The sequence below is a fragment of the Trachypithecus francoisi genome, unplaced genomic scaffold (assembly GCF_009764315.1).
Source record: "Trachypithecus francoisi isolate TF-2019V2 unplaced genomic scaffold, Tfra_2.0 Lachesis_group2, whole genome shotgun sequence".
NCBI lineage: Eukaryota > Metazoa > Chordata > Mammalia > Primates > Cercopithecidae > Trachypithecus > Trachypithecus francoisi.
The window spans coordinates 107,100,816-107,117,491 of record NW_022681465.1 but is presented as its reverse complement, the minus strand read 5'-3'; the positions used below and the strand labels follow the sequence as shown (position 1 = coordinate 107,117,491).

At 39.1% G+C, this 16,676-nt stretch overlaps 2 protein-coding genes across 4 annotated transcripts in view; one reads left to right on the top strand and one right to left on the bottom strand.

The window, feature by feature from the left end:
* The window catches only part of IQGAP2 (IQ motif containing GTPase activating protein 2), a 315,690-nt gene that overhangs the window by 75,148 nt on the left and 223,866 nt on the right, over window positions 1–16,676 (bottom strand). For all 3 annotated transcript variants that reach the window (XM_033179907.1, XM_033179908.1, XM_033179909.1), the window contains 2 exons: window positions 5,772–5,862; window positions 1,225–1,392 (listed from right to left, as the gene is read on the bottom strand). In XM_033179907.1, coding sequence (XP_033035798.1) covers window positions 1,225–1,392; window positions 5,772–5,862 — 259 coding nt within the window. The remainder of the gene's footprint in view (window positions 1–1,224; window positions 1,393–5,771; window positions 5,863–16,676) is intronic.
* On the top strand, window positions 9,855–16,048 carry F2RL2 (coagulation factor II thrombin receptor like 2). The gene is made up of 2 exons (XM_033179912.1): window positions 9,855–10,122; window positions 14,337–16,048. Exons 1-2 carry the CDS (start codon window positions 10,059–10,061, stop codon window positions 15,395–15,397), a joined length of 1,125 nt encoding a protein of 374 aa, XP_033035803.1. The 5' UTR covers window positions 9,855–10,058; the 3' UTR covers window positions 15,398–16,048.

Below are 16,676 nucleotides of genomic sequence, written 5' to 3'. Positions count from 1 at the left end.
TGCCTTTTTTTATTCCCAGAAGAATGAATCTGAAGCACTTCCTAGGTTTCTGAATTGGATACAAAGGGATTTGACTATAGTCACCCAAATATGACACGTGGAAAACGAAGTAGACAAGTTTAGGAGACAGAAGATAAACTAAGTTTTTCCAGGATGAATTTGAAATTAGGATAGCTCATTAATACAATTATGCAATTCTTTCCCAATGAAGGATGAGACAGGGGACATTACAGTAATTCTTGATGAAGAGATCTGAATGGAACAGAGAGGGACTCAAGGGTGACCAGATGCCAAGTAAGAGAGTGGTCATTTCATTAATAGAAAATTTACTGAATTTTAAGGTGGAATCTCCAAGTTGGAAATATATGAAACTTGAAAGCAAGTACATAGGGTACTACTAGACAAACATCAAGTTGGACAAAAAAAGTTTTTTTTTTTTTTTCTTAAGCTCTACTTCTACGGCCATACGCTGTCACACTAGTTTCTTAAAGATGAATACTATCCTGTAGATGACCTACAATGTGGTACAAATAAACACTAGCCTAGAAGTTGAGAGCCACCTTGATCCTTGACACTAGGAAATAGTAGGTGCTTAGTAAAATCTACTAAAGGAATTCTGGATTAAAAATTAATTGTCCTTGGGTCTACCATTCTTTTCCTCTGTCTGAAATCTTACCAATGTGAATTTCCAAATCTGAAAAATGAGTATCAAACTGTATAGTCTCAAAGATTATTTCCAGAGCTAACAATGTAGGTTCTGCCGTTGGATTGAGTAGGCATAACTAGTTGCCTAGCTTTGCCAACTGATCCCTTGCAGACTGGCTTACTGTACTTTATTTTATATATTCAAAATTACTCTTTACCTCTACTTAATATTGTACAATCACAAAGGATTAAGTGAGAGAAAATATTAGTATAAACATCTATTTATATCACTGGACTACCCATTGGAATAAATCAATCAAGAAGCATGACCTGTATAAGGGCACAGATTCTCAAATATGACATTTTCTTAATGCCATCCATATATTGCCACTGAGCTCATCATAGCTTTCCAAAACTAAAAAGAAACATTTAAAACTTTTCCTAATTTCCTTAGCCATAGATGACAAAAAATTACAGAAATATTAATTTGAAAGCAATACTTGTCTTAAAATTAAGAAAATATAATACCACAGAAATGGTATTTAAAATAGTTTGTGCTAAAGTAACAAACCAACTTACCTTTTTCAGATTTGAGCTCTTTTGCCTTCACAAGGGCATCATAGTATTTGTCAGCACACTCCGGGATTATGTCATTTGCATTAGAAGTGGAAGACTTCAATACAGACAAAATATCACTTGATTTTTTTCCTTCCAAACACTGATTAACATCAACCACCAGAGTAACCCCTGGGTAATTGAAAAAAAAAGTTTCTTGTTAATGGTTATCTTCTACTTACTTCAAGGCATGCAAATATATAATTCGACGTTTTAGGAATGCATTAGTATCAAACATTTTTACCCTTTGGGAATATTTACCACATATGCCCAAGACAATCACAAATTCACCGACCAGTTTAGTCCATAAGAATTAGATACCATGGGAGTATGGTTTATTAAAAACAATAGTCTTCCCTGGTTACTCACACATTAGGTATCAAGGCACTAGGTTTTGCTTGCTGTAGTAATCTATGAAATGGGGTGAATACACACCAACAGTAGATATGCAGCTCTAACCTAGGCCATTAACATGTATTTGAGAACTAGTTTTACAAAGACATTTGTTTACTTTAGGATAAGCAAAATGCTTTTTAAGTTATAGAAATCCTGGTATTCTCTTGTATAGTGCCAATATATTTAGCAAGACTGTCATAAACAACCTAAACAAGAGTTCTGGAAAGGCAGAGCTGGTGGATATGTGCGATGGAGTCCTAATACTTAATTCTGGAACCATTTTAGACCTAACTAGCATTTTATCCCATTGCGAATTTCTACCCCTCCTCATTAACAAAACCATATTAAACTCTTGGTTGCCTAAGGAAAGTTAACTTAGTGAATTATTTCCCACTTTAATTCCAGGTAAGAATATCCAATCAGTAGGACTAGCGTTTTCACAACCAGTAAATGCACCGAGTTAGAAAAGTAGAACCAGAAAATGAAAAGAAGCCAAGTTAAAATACTTCCTACATGGAAAACATCTTGATGAAAAGAGAAGGAAGACATGGATACTTTTTCTTTTTTTCTTACACGTACATCAAACTCTACAAATATTAAATTACAATCTGTTCTCATCAAATTATGTTCACAGGTGCATAGTACTATGAGGGTTAAAGGCGAAAGGAAAACAGAGATTGACTTTCAACAGCCTGGAGTCAAAGTCATGCAAATCTGGAGGGGCACACAGAGATGAAAGGAGAACTTCTCAGGCAAACTCCAGTGGTTATTGAACAAAAGGTATGGCAGTATTTTCTTATGCTAATAGAGGTTAACAGGAAATGGGTAGACATTGCCCTTCCCTCCCTTTCCTCTTCTTCTGGAAAGCTTTGTAGGATAGAGGAAATAGAGTACTGGAAATTGAGAAGTTTGTGGTCTGAGAATAGCCAAAGGAACAAGAAAATGACAAAAATTATCACATAAACTACATGTGACAGTGTCATCTAACCCAATAAAATGCAATTTTCCTTAAAAGATATTACAAAAGGCACACATTTCTTGCATATATTATCATTGAGTATCGATGTGCTGGTTCACACGTCAATCAGATAACTAAAGCTAATTCCTTTATGGACCAATTCTCATCTTACTAGAATCATTTTTGACGAAAACTCTAAAACACGCCTTAGAGAAAATCCTAACAGGACAGTCGCTATTGCTCCTTATTTTACCCAAAGTCTCTGATATAAAGTAGGTGCTTAATGTCTGCTGAGACCTGCCAGAAGAGTCCTTCTTGTCATTAAAATTGTGCTGTGCTATAATCCGGTGTTATTTTCAAGGACTATGGAGGTGTTTGGGCTTACTGGCTCCTGCACAAAATAGCCTTAATAACTCCTATACTTCCTAGTTTTTCCTTCTTCCTTCACTGTCAGCTGTCACTTTTTACTGACATTGATGTGCCTGTCTGTGGCAGCTTAAGCACTTTACTGCCTTGTGACTTGTGGCTTCTGATGTGCTCTGAGTCACAATCAAACAGGAAAAGAAACTACCAAAGATAATAGAGTTTCGCCTAAGAAAAGAATCAACAGGCTCAAAGTGTCTATCTGAGGGGTCCTCAGTGAAAAAAGTAGATTAACTTCAATGTGCTTACTTTGAGATATCTATTTTGATTGCTTTTTTCCTTAATCTGTGAGCTGTAGCTAAGTTCCAGATAGCCACAGGTATCAGATATCAGATAGATGACTTTCACTCCAGAAAGTCAGGTATGTTTCTGCCAAGGAACAAATTAAGAAACCTCCCATAAATCTCCTAAGAGATCCAAAAAATGTTTGCTTTACATCTTAAGCCATATACCAGCAGGCTCTCTTAAGGCACACATTCACAGTGGAGGTGATATAACCCCTAACGGGGCAAAAATTGGTTTCTGCAGGGAGAGAGTGAAAAAAATCTCTTTATGTATTAAGTACAGGTCTACATATGGCACATAAACAGGTATACAATATATCTGTGGCACTAAAATTTCATGGTAAAGAGTGATTAGAGAAAAAACTGTCTAAAAAGATTCTTTTAGGGTGCCATAATGAGAAAAAGGTAGAGAAGGACTGCTCTAAGGAATCAAAAGTAGAGGCAAATCTACTTTCAGCAAGCAAGATACACCAGTGAATGTGAACACTGGGCCAAAATGAAAGGGACTTGAGTTACTCTGCCCTTTTAAATTTTGCTGATGGTAACATATCTGGGCCAACACATCTTCTTTTATCATATTATCTGAGAGTGTGTTTGATGCTTATAGTGTGTGACCAGAATCTATTTCAAGTCTTCATGCAAATAATGAATAATGTTTTTAAAAGGTTAAATTCTTGTTGAAAGTCAGAAAACTCTCATAGGTAGTATTAACTTTGGAAAATCTTTTTTGCTGTTATATATAGTAAAAGAAAGTATACCAGCTCCTCTAAGGGACAGGACAGAGGGAAAAGATAGGATTTTAGATGTGCAAGTACAGAGTACAAAATCATACATTTGAGAAAACCTCTTACTTTTGTAGTCAATAGTACCATGAATCTCAATGTGAAAAACAGAATCAACTTAACATTTGCAGGCCAAATGTAAGAACAATGAATATAAGAAAAATTTAAAAACCTTCTAAATTGGTTTGATTTCTAAGAGACAAATCATAACCATTTTAGGCTATTTTAATGTCTAAATTACAATCGAATTTCTCAAAAGTGTCTCTTCAGACTATGGCTTCCTTCAGTTTTATATTTAAGTTGAAATTTCTTATATACACACCTCCACTTTATTATTTTTTTTCTTAAGGCGTGCTAGAAAGGAAAGACTTCAAAGTTCCTTAGGGAATAAAAGTTCAGGTTAGAGAAATACACACATTTTTCTAAGCTAAGGAAGTAAAGCCCAGATGTTTCTCAAGGATGCTTCCGAGGTTGAAAAGCCCATCTGTGGAGTAAGACAAAGTCATCTTAAGAATCTTCTCTGACCTGATATAACAGAATAGATTTTAATTATGCCATGAGTTGGTAGGTTAATGAAATATACTTTTAGGAATCTTAATTTATATATGGAGAATGTGAGCATAGCCATTTAGAAGCTATTTCAGACTATCATGTGAATTTTCATATTATTCTTCCTTAAAAATAGAGGGTTAAACACTTTTATCATTTGAACCAATGTGGGGATCCTGCCAGTTGCTGATTATACCTATTCCAATTATGCACTCCAGAACTGGGGAAGTAACCACAGAAGGGGTTTAGGGACCCACAGTGAGATGGATCTGAGCTAATATTCTATTGATCACCTGACCTCCATAAACCCCTACATTGACTGGTGGATCACAGTTATGTTTTGGGCCTCTTGGAATTAGTGTCAGTTCAGAGTAAGTGTCCACTAATCCCCAAAATTCTGATTATGCCCTTTCTCCTAAGTACAGTCACCCTGGTAAAAGGCCATAGGTCCCTTTGGGGGAGGGGTGGAAGAAAGACTAACAGTATACATTTTTGGTAGTGTAGCTGAGTTCTTCCTCAAGGGGCCTGGCCTTCCCTTCATTTGAGGGGTTCTGGATTTGTAAACTGGCCCCATTCTGGGAATTGATTGAGGGTCCATGACTGTTCTTATGATTCAAGGTAGACTTATATTTGCTTGAGTCAAAACTCATCCAGTGTACAGATTAAGTAAGAATTGAGTAGACTGCTAGTCTATTTCACTTCTAGTTGCACCATGATCAGCTAGCCAACTCCATAGGTCTCCTATTGGTTCTGTTTCTATGGAAAACCCTGGTAACAATAAAGGCCATGAAAAGGAGAAAAAAGCATCTATTAAGTAGAAATGGTCTAGTTCTCTAAAAATCAAGAGGAAAAAAAGGATTTGATTCAATTATACAATTTGAGAGCTTAAAAACTATTTTTTACCTTCTGGATTTTGTTCAGCAACATTGTTAAATTTTGTTGGAGATAGAGTCAAATCACTGACAACAGGGCAACCAACTAATTTTGGTATAATTATGTGTCCAAGAACTAAAACTTGGTAAGAATCCAAATCTTCCAGAAATTAACAATCACATGACTTCAGGCACATAACCAAATCCAAAAAGACAAGTTTCAAGAGCAAAGGAGGTGAGGGCTTACATTGTTTTGCTCTGTCCTCGTTCACATTGGCCTCGTCTACGGCTTGCTGTATCTCATCCAGCCAAAGCACTTTGGAAACACTCTCAGAGTCCTGGGAACAATGTCACAGAATAAAAAGAAAGAACAGTGAATGATGAGAAAACAGAATTAATAACTGCTTTTGAGGAGCCATTTAATCATAATTCCCACAAATTCTTAATCAGCAACTACCCAGCTCTGCCATGTACTGTATACACTCCTGATGAAGCAGACCCCAAACCCGACCACTTCCCCTTCTTCCCCACCACTCTTGAGTCCAACCCTCCATCATCTCCCAACTGGACAGCCGCACTAGACCCCTAGTAGCTTCTGCTGCATCTAAGCTTGCCCTCACCACAGTGGCCGTTTATAGAGAGCCCAGAGGATCTCTTCAAAATGGATAGCTCAGTGCACCACTCCTCTGTTTAAACCTTCCCCAAAGGCTTCCCCCAGCAGTTAGAAGGAAACACAAGGTGCCTTCTCAGGGACAGTGGGGCTCCAACAGCATGGTCCTGCCTACTGCCTCTCTGGCTGCACCTCACACCCCTCTACTTCCCCCTTCCTGTTCTAGACCTTCACACGAGTCTCTTTCAGACCACAATACTCTATCTATCCTCACAGCGTGGCTGTTGGCTTTTTCTTATCATTCAGGTCTCAACTCAGATGCTACCTACTCCAAAAAGCCTTCCTGGGCTACCCTAGTCAAACACTCTCTCCCTTAATCAATTACTGTGGTTCTCAAACTAAGTGTCAAGGGGCCCCAGGGTACCATGGGATATTTTTAATTTGAGAGAAACACAGGGATCATCCCTATTTATCAGACACAGAGACAAAAATTAAAAACAAACAACATGGTGATTGTCCTCAAGGAGCTAACATTGTAGTGTAAGAGACAGATGTGTCAAGACATATAGCTGGGTGTGGTGGCTTACACCTGTAATCCCAGCACTTTGGGAGGCTGAGCGTGGGTGGATCACTTGAGGTCAGGAGTTTGAGGCCAGCCTGGCCAACATGGTGAAACCCCATCTCTACTAAAAATACAAAAATTAGCCAGGTATGGTGGTGCATGCCTGTAGTCCCAGCTACTTGGGAGGAAGGTGGGAGGACTGCTTGAACCTGGGAGGTGGAGGTTGCAGTAAGCCAAGGTCAGGCCACTGAACTCCAGCCTGGGCGACAGAGTGAGACTTTGTCTCACAAAAAAAAAAAAAAAAAAAAAAAGAAAGAAAGAAAAAAAAAGGAAAAAGAATTATAATACAATGTGATCAGGGCAATATATGCTGCAGACACATGATCCAGACATAGGTGAGAAAGGGTTAACCTATGGTAAAGGTGTTGAGTTGCAGGGGGAGCAAAGACTAAGTAGTTAAAGATAGCTTCAGAAAGGAAGCAACAGCAGCAATGAAAATGTATTGCATTTTTCCTATTATAGGTAAATATTCATATTTAACTTTGGGTTGATTCTGAAGGTCCTGCTACAAAAGCAACCCTGACCGATATTAAGTGGAACTTCTAGGTAGCAAATGTGTTTTATAAGATCTTGTCTGAGATGGCAAGTAAATAATTATCAGCAGAGATATTTCCAGGAAACATGTGACATTGAACAAATGGGAACATTTTACTTATGTGTAGAAGTAAGTGTCATGTTCTAAATCCTAAGTCAAGACTGTGATGAATGAAAGGTAATGGATCCGGCACTGACTCTGTCATTTAAAACTTAAGATGGATGGGGGCAGGAAGGAGAGGAAATAGTCACTGGTTCCTCTGGCAGGCTTCTAACGCTGTTTTCCTCAGAGACTAACGTGAGATAATGCATGTGGAAAGGGCTCTGAAAATGACACAAAGTATCTATTATTTCATCCTGCAACGTCTGGGCTAAAGGAGACCTTGGGGAAGTCTTGGTGCCTGCTTCCACAATCACCTCTAGCTACGTGGCAGACTACAATGGAAGCATCAGCAAGATTTTCCATTTCTTTTAAGAATGGATGGGGGAGGCTCAAACAGGAAGCTGGGTGGAAAGGGGAAGACTAGAGGAGGAAAAAAGAGACAGGGAAGCAGGAGCTAATTTTTCTCTGTTTCCAAGATCTCAGAGAACCCAACACTCCCCAGGTATAGCCTAAAAACTAAGCTCTACAAGTTCATTTATGTGTCTCAGTTCTTTTGAAGGGTATTTACCTTCCTTCATAACTTATCACTGTAGAAGATGCACCACACAGATTTTTACCCAGATGAGAAGGCAGTAACAATCTTACTTCAAAGCTTAAAGTATTAGTCTTATGAGCCAAACTGAAGAGAGAAATTACAAATCAGATGAATTTAAGTCAACAGTTTAAATTATGAAACATTGAACTAAAGGTTGCTAGAGTTAAATGTAAAACAAAGAGTAAAAGCTGAATCTTATCAATGTAAAGTCTGCTTTTTCTTAATTTATTGATTTTGTTTTATTTTTGAGATGGAGTGTTGCTCTGTCACCCAGGCTGACTCACTGCAACCTCCACCTCTCAGGGTCAAGCTATTCTCCTGCCTCAGCCTCCCAAGTAGCTGGGATTACAGGCACCCGCCAGCATGCTTGGCTAATTTTTGTATTTTTAGTAGAGATGGGGTTTCACCATGTTGGTCAGGCCAGTCTCGAACTCCTGACCTCAAGTGATCCCCCCCACCTCAGCCTCCCAAAGTGCTGGGCTTACAGGCATGAGCCACTGCGACTGGCCAAGTCTGCTTTTTCAATTGTTCACCAGAAGACTGAAAATAATAGTATATTTATGGGACGGCCACATCTCCACTTCAGTTAAACAGCCAGGTTCAACAGAAGAGATAAAAATGAATTAAATGACCAGAAACTAGGCCATGTGCAAATCGTCATAAATTCCTGAATTTAGATAACTCCCAGAAAAGTTCTAATTAAACAGAAAAAACCTTTGTCAATATTTTATGTTTTTTATTTCTGCAATATAATAGCATTCAATCTCAGTTTGTATAACCATATATTATGTAGTTGAAGTATTAAACACTGACTTTTGTAAAAATCTTGGTCTAATGTAATTTAATCAAGATGTGAAAGGTTTCCGCAGATCAATTTCTTCCTAGCTTTATCCCTGGCCTTTAAGTCTCATGTGAAATTTGTGTTTTCTGATTCTTGCTGTATTTTGTAAGGAGCAGGCAGTGGGGTGGTGAGGCTTCAAGTTTAAGTTTCATTTACTACAGAAAAATCTGTTATAATGCATTTTTTTTTTTACTGTATATTAAGTCATACTCTACAGAATATAACAATTCATAAAAGCTAATATGTTGTACAACAGTGTGAATGTATTTAACATTACTGAACTGTATGCTTAATACTGGTTAAGATAGTAAATTTTATGTTATGTATATTTTACCTTTATTAAAAATATCTTATTGTAGACTTATTCATCAGCACTCATGGAATAAAGGGAGTTCTCCTCATTTTAGTGATGTGCTATGATTTTAGTTTAATTGAACAATGTTGTTTGGGAGGTTCCTCATCTGACTCTAAGGGTTACTGAATGGCTCAAAACACATCAAGATAAGGCAAAAAAAAAAAAAGCCCGAACAAACCCCATCCTCACCCAGCAAAGAAAAACCACCACCACTCAAAAGCCAGGTTCTGGCCAGGCACTGATGACAAATTCAAATCAATATGACATTGATGGAAAATTTTCAAAGTAATTGACCACTCAGTTTGAATTTCTTAAAAAATGTTTGTTTTCCATAATTAATTTATAATTATATAAGGTGTTTAAGAATTAAGATTTGAAATAGCTGGGAAGATAAAGGAAAGGATAATTTATTAAGTAGAAATTACACTCGGGAACTGCATTTTTAAAATGGATAAGAAATGAAATATGGGACAGATTCAAAACTTACTGCTGCTCAACATCTGTTTTTGGCTTAGTTCTATAAAGGCCTGCGTAATTTCTGTCATTTTTAAATGCAAATATACTAGGGGAGAATTACAGCACCTATTCAGAATAGATTGTTGGGGGTGGGTAAGAGTTAAATGCCTTTCTCCAGGGATAACGTAACACACTCAGAGGCTTGGCCTGAGTCATGTTTACTGAAGCATCGAGTGGGTTACATCCTTTCCCTACGGGGGACCAGTGCAAGTTTCCTGCCTGTACGGCACAGGAGAGCAAACTTCTACAGACAGACCAAGGCTTCCATTTGCTGCTGACACATGGAACTGAGGTGAAATTGTGCTCCATGATTGTATACGTTTCATAACGTTCAAGAGACGAGACTCAGGTCATCAAAATGAAAGCCCTCATCTTTGCAGCTGCTGGCCTCCTGCTTCTGTTGCCCACTTTTTGTCAGAGCGGTAAGCAATTTTCTCAGGGGGGTAGGATGGGGATGTGCGTTCCTGTTACAAATTAAGAGTCAACTGAACCTAGCTTTCTTTGCATCTCACACAAACTGCAAACCCCAAAGGCAGTTTGATCTTTATTATTAAAAGGTAGAACCATGGAAATGAACATCTATAGTTCATTTACTCTATTCAAACCTGGTCAAAGACTAAGTGTTCCCTCCTGATGTTTAAAAATATGTGGCATATTCAAGATTTTAGATGTCTACAATTAAGTCAGGGAGCAATTTTGAAAGATGTTTTGTGTTTGTAAGAATTTTCTCTTCTGGTTAAGCAAAGATGGCACTTTTTCAAGGGATTAAAAAATATATCCTGTGTTTATACCTCTTGATGAGACAAAAATGGGAGAAACAAGAATATTGCCAGAAAGAGAAAGTCATCTGCTTTCAATAGCTGGCAATGCTAATAAGTCAGTATTTCCAAAATGAATGACCTTTTTTGCCTTTCAGTGGGGAGTTCTCCCTACCCTCATACATGATTTTTTAATTTTAGAAATAAGGTCTCCCAAATACTGTTATCCAACTTCAAATGTACATTCCACTTTACCCATCACGATGTTAGCCTGAAGCCTCCTGCTTTTTCCAAAAATAACAAATTTGGGATAGGTCTGTACCTGTCACTTTTTATTAGGTCACACACTCCAGTCAACATTGTTAGGAGTGGGAGAGGCAAAGACTGCACATAGCAAGGGAAACAAACACAGAAAACAATGCTTTCTAAAGGAACATTGCTTAAATTCACAGTTGGAATCCCTGAGTTGTTGCAGAGAGCTCTAAGAGAATCTGTGGTGATTAGCAGTAAGCACATGTGGGATTTATGAAGACAGTAAGTGCACGCTCTTTCTGGGAGTAGATGGGCCAATATGTTAAGAAGCAGAATTGCAAAAGAAACAAGGTTTTCGGGGGTGATTCCTTCAAGACACTAGTAGGGTTTGATGGAGGTGAAAACGGGGGCCTCTGAAGGAAACAAAGAGGCAGTGGATTTGCTTTCTTCCATAGGGGTGGGGGAGAAATGTGAAGGAAGAAAGAAGTAAGCTTGTCCAACTTGCCTTATTTTGTTGTGGTTTTGTTTTGCTTTAGGCTTTTAGCAGCCTGAAGCCATGGTTTTTAGTTTCTGTCTCTAGTGATAAACGGAAAAGATGGATGAGGAAGGGGCTTTACTGGCTCAACTAGAAACAGAAACTGTGAATGAATCCATGACGGTATTCTCTCCTTTGGACACCCCTGAGAGGCCGGAGTTCATTCCCTTTGGATTAGTTCTTCAAGGCCTTTTCCCAGACAGAAAACATTTTGGAAACATTATGCCCAATGGAAGCCTCTATGAAGAATTAAAATACATAAAAAAAAATTTAACAATGAGTACAATTCATAAGGAAAACCAGGCTCTGAGGAATAAAAGACTTATTTAAGTGGAACCAGATCTGGCATTCTCGTGGAAAATGGAATCAAATCAACTTTTCCACAAAACACAGGCACTGTCTGGCATGTCTGGAGGCATGATGTCTTGCTAAATCCCAGAAATTTTCTGAAAACGGACAAACACTTGGTTTTAACAGCTTTTTAAAATCAGGCTAATAACTTGTACGGCATGATCGTCAGCCACCATTCTCTAACTTTGTGCCTATCTTCAAAGGCACTTCTCTTTGGGTGATGTCAGATGCAAGAACTTTTCCAAAATGCAAAAGTGAGCAGAAGGGTTTGTGTGTCACACACACCTTCCAAGATCACCTCTAAATACAGGCACAGAAGAATGCTGCCTCCCGCATTTTTCTTTCCTTTTCTTTAATCTACCTTTTCTTAAATGATACCTGATCACCTCCATACCGTCAGTTATCAGGCTACACTTCCTCTATTTTACACTGTGAATTCAGCTTGTGCAATCTCAGGTTTACACGGAGAGTTTCCATTTCACCCGGCAGCTAACTGCTAGAGATTAAAGCAAGAAGAGAAACTGGCTCTGAATGAAACACAGGTTACTAAACACGAACTTCAAGTATTCAATACGGAGGAATTTTGAGGCCATGGGACAAGATGTAATGGCGCAGTACTGGCATTTTAAATCGATAAGAATGAGGTTTATATTTGGCATAGAAGTCTATCTTAAAGGTAACATTAGAAATCTGAGAGAATCTATTTTCTATACATGTGAAAGGGTTACAAAAAGTTATATAATAATAAATGTTCAGGTTTGGGCTTTAAGATTTTGTTTTTGAAATTGCAGGAATTAGGATTATTAACATCAACATGCCAAGGAACACCAAATCTTGATAGCACATAGTTGATGTGTTTCTATCTTTTAAAGAATTCATTTCCAACTTCTTAGGTCCTCATACCGATTTCATCTTCTGAATTTTCCTCCTTTGTTTCCTCTTCCCTTAAAATCTGTCATTATCCCTAAAGTCCACCTTTGGATTCTTTCTTCTCATAACTCTCCCTGGGCCATCTAAACCACTTCCACTGAATGAAACGAGAGCCTCCATGCAGACTACAATAAACCATGCCTCTAATTTGGGCTCCTGGAATTTTGGACCCACATCTGGTCTTCTAACCAGTTGCTGGATGTTTTACACACTAATATTCCACCAGCAACTCATCCTCAGTCAGACTAAAAACAGATTGTAGCTTCTCCCCCATCCTGCCTCCTTGTCTCTTCCTCCAACTCAGTTAATGGCATCCTTTCCCTCCAAGTCATCTAGAGTAGAAACCTGAGTCATTATTGCTTCCTGCCTCTCCCTCACTGCACCCCAAAGCCAATCAGATGCCAAGTCCCTTTGAGCCGCCATCAGTCTCATGTGTTCACCTCTGCCTTTCCATGACCACTGTTCTAGCTCAGTAACGCACTGAGCTATGAATGATAACAGTAGCCTCCAAATCAGGTCCCCTTGCCTCTGATTTCTTACCTTTTCAATCTATTCTCTAAACTATTACCTAAGACATCTTAAAAACAAGTCAAAATAATGGCTATATTAGTTTCCTATTGCTGCTATATCAAATTACTACAAATTGAGTGGCTTAAGACAACAGATTATATTCCTGGAGATCAGAGGTCTTAAAATCAAGGCCGTTGGTGGGGTTGTGTTCATTCTGGAGGCTCTAGGAGAGACTCGGCTATCTTGCTTTTTTCAGCTTCTAGAAGCTGCCTGCACTCCTTGGCTTATGACCCTTTCTTCCATCTTCAAAGCCAGCAGCATAATGTCTTCAAATCTCTGACTTTGACCCTCTTACCTTCCCCTTAAATGGACTCTTGTAATTATATTTGACCCACCCCGACAATCCAGGAAAATCTCATTTTAAGATCCTTAACTAAGTTAGATCTGCAAAACTCCTTTTGCTAGGTAAAGGAACAAACATACTTGTACGTTCCAGGAATTAGCAGGTAGAATCTTAGGGGGTGCTATTATTCTGCCTAACACAATGGTCATTCCTCTGTTCAAAATTATGTGTGCAATCCCAGCATCTGTGAATAGACATATGATTTCTTAGGATAGTTTAGAGGCCCTTCAGGAATTTAGCTGTCACTCACGCTTTACATTTCCTTTCTCAGCTGTACCTTATTAGCATAAGACAATGCATTTTTATGCATCTTCTCCACTAGTAGCATTACTTACAGATAGAAATGGAGTTTATTTAAAACTTTACACCACTGACACATAAGTATACAATAAAAATTTGCTAAATCATTTGCAAATTTGGCATTCCCAGATTCCATGAGAGCCCACATTATGCTTCTGCCCATTCATCACCAGCAGAATCTTACTCATTAAATTCTATCTTTTCATGAACCTTGCTAATCTTTGCTCAAGTTCATCTTTTCCTTGACATTTTGCTCAAACATCTGAATCTATTAAGTATTGTCTGAATGCCTATATAGTTTATAGTCAACATGCCTATAATATTCTGATGGGCTTTTTTGTTTCTTCCAATAGTATTATAAACACCTTACATACAAGGACTGATCATTTAGTTTTTGTTTCTGCATGAGATAGTGTTGTTCTGGGGCATATGATATGTATTAAATATATGCTTGTTGAGTGACTAATCTATAATAACTTTTAAAATAAAAGTGATCTTAAATTCTACAATCACAGAAATTATTTATAAGTAATTAAACACATTGTTTTCTTTTCTCTTGAACTATACATTTATGTTAATACTTTCTTTCAATTACAGGCATGGAAAATGATACAAACAACTTGGCAAAGCCAATCTTACATATTAAGACCTTTCGTGGAGCTCCCCCAGATTCTTTTGAAGAGTTCCCCTTTTCTGCCTTAGAAGGCTGGACAGGAGCCACCATTACTGTAAAAATTAAGTGCCCTGAAGAAAGTGCTTCACATCTCCATGTGAAAAATGCTACCATGGGGTACCTGACCAGCTCCTTAAGTACCAAACTGATACCTGCCATCTACCTCCTGGTGTTTGTAGTTGGTGTCCCGGCCAACGCCATAACCCTGTGGATGCTTTTCTTCAGGACCAGATCCATCTGTACGACCGTATTCTACACCAACCTGGCCATTGCAGATTTTCTTTTTTGTGTTACGTTGCCCTTTAAGATAGCTTACCATCTCAATGGGAACAACTGGGTATTTGGAGAGGTCCTGTGCCGGGCCACCACAGTCATCTTCTATGGCAACATGTACTGCTCCATTCTGCTCCTTGCCTGCATCAGCATCAATCGCTACCTGGCCATCGTCCATCCTTTCACCTACCGGGGCCTGCCCAAGCACACCTATGCCTTGGTAACATGTGGACTGGTGTGGGCAACGGTTTTCTTATATATGCTGCCATTTTTCATCCTGAAGCAGGAATATTATCTTGTTCAGCCAGACATCACCACCTGCCATGATGTTCACAACACATGCGAGTCCTCGTCTCCCTTCCAACTCTACTACTTCATCTCCTTGGCATTCTTTGGATTCTTAATTCCATTTGTGCTTATCATCTACTGCTACACAGCCATCATCCGGACACTTGGTGCATATGATCATAGATGGTTGTGGTATGTTAAGGCGAGTCTCATCATCCTTGTGATTTTTACCGTTTGCTTTGCTCCAAGCAATATTATCCTTATTATTCACCATGCTAACTACTACTACAACAACACTGATGGCTTATATTTTATATATCTCATAGCTTTGTGCCTGGGCAGCCTTAATAGTTGCTTAGATCCATTCCTTTATTTTCTCATGTCAAAAATCAGAAATCACTCTACTGCTTACCTTACAAAATAAATAGTGAAATCATCTTAGAGAACAAGGACAGCCATCACAGAGAACGTCTGTTTTCACAGACAACACATGCATAGTGCAAGGAGCTCCATTTCTGAGCTCCTAAGAAATATGCTTCAAAGGTCAAACATTACAAAAGTATTAGTTTTTTTTTTTTTTTTTGAGACTGAGTCTCACTTTATCACCCAGACAGGCACGCAGTGGCGCTATCTTGGCTCACTGCAACCTCCGCTCCCAGGTCAGCCTCCCAGGTAGCTGGGATTACACCACCACGCCCAGTTAATTTTTGTATTTTTAGTAGAGATGGGGTTTCACCATGTTGGCCAGGCTGGTCTTGAACTCCTGACCTCAAGTGATCCGCCTGCCTCGGCCTCCCAAAGTGCTAGGATTACAGGCGTGAGCCACTGAGCCAGTCAGCATTCGTAATTTTAAAAAATACTTTATCAGTATTTAAAAACGTTAATGCAGGAGAAAAGATACCACAACTCTTTATGGAAAATGACATTTCCATTTGCCTTATTGCTACTTCAAGCTCTTTAAATCGCCATCTTCCCTGTTCTGTGAGTGGTATTGCCATCCTTGACATCTGACATCGTTTTTTATTCTTTGGTCTCTTTTGACTCTCATGCTGGTGGCTGCTTCATCAACTGATCCTATCTTTGTAGGGTCCCTCACCAGGGTTCTTTATTTAGTTTCGCCTTTGCCTTCTTTTTTCTTTTCTTTTTTTTTTTTTTGAGACGGGGTCTCGCTCTGTCGCCCAGGCTAGAGCGCTGTGGCCGGATCTCAGCTCACTGCAAGCTCCGCCTCCCGGGTTCACGCCATTCTCCTGCCTCAGCCTCCCGAGTAGCTGGGACTACAGGCGCCCGCCACCTCGCCCGGCTAATTTTTTATATTTTTTAGTAGAGACGGGGTTTCACCGTGTTAGCCAGGATGGTCTCGATCTCCTGACCTCGTGATCCGCCCGTCTCGGCCTCCCAAAGTGCTGGGATTACAGGCTTGAGCCACCGCGCCTGGCCCTTTTTTCTTTTTTTAAATGGAGACGGGGTCTTGCTTCGTCATCTGGCTGAAGCGCAGTGGCCTGATCATAGCTCACTTCAGCCTCCAACTCCTGGGCTCAAGCAATCCTAATGTGTCAGCCTCCCAAGTAGCTAAGACTACAGGCATGCACCACCATACCCAACTAATTTTATTTTTTATTTTTTGCAGAGATGGAGTCTCACTTGCCCAGGCTGGTCTTGAACTCCTGGTCTCAAGTGATCTTCCTATCTCAGCCTCCCAAAGT

Bases quoted from the DNA above. Each gene is read 5' to 3' on its own strand.
- F2RL2 (XM_033179912.1), top strand. From the start codon at position 10,059: ATGAAAGCCCTCATCTTTGCAGCTGCTGGCCTCCTGCTTCTGTTGCCC. The intron at 10,123-14,336 runs GTAAGCAATTTT...TTTCAATTACAG, and splicing joins GCCCACTTTTTGTCAGAGCG to GCATGGAAAATGATACAAAC.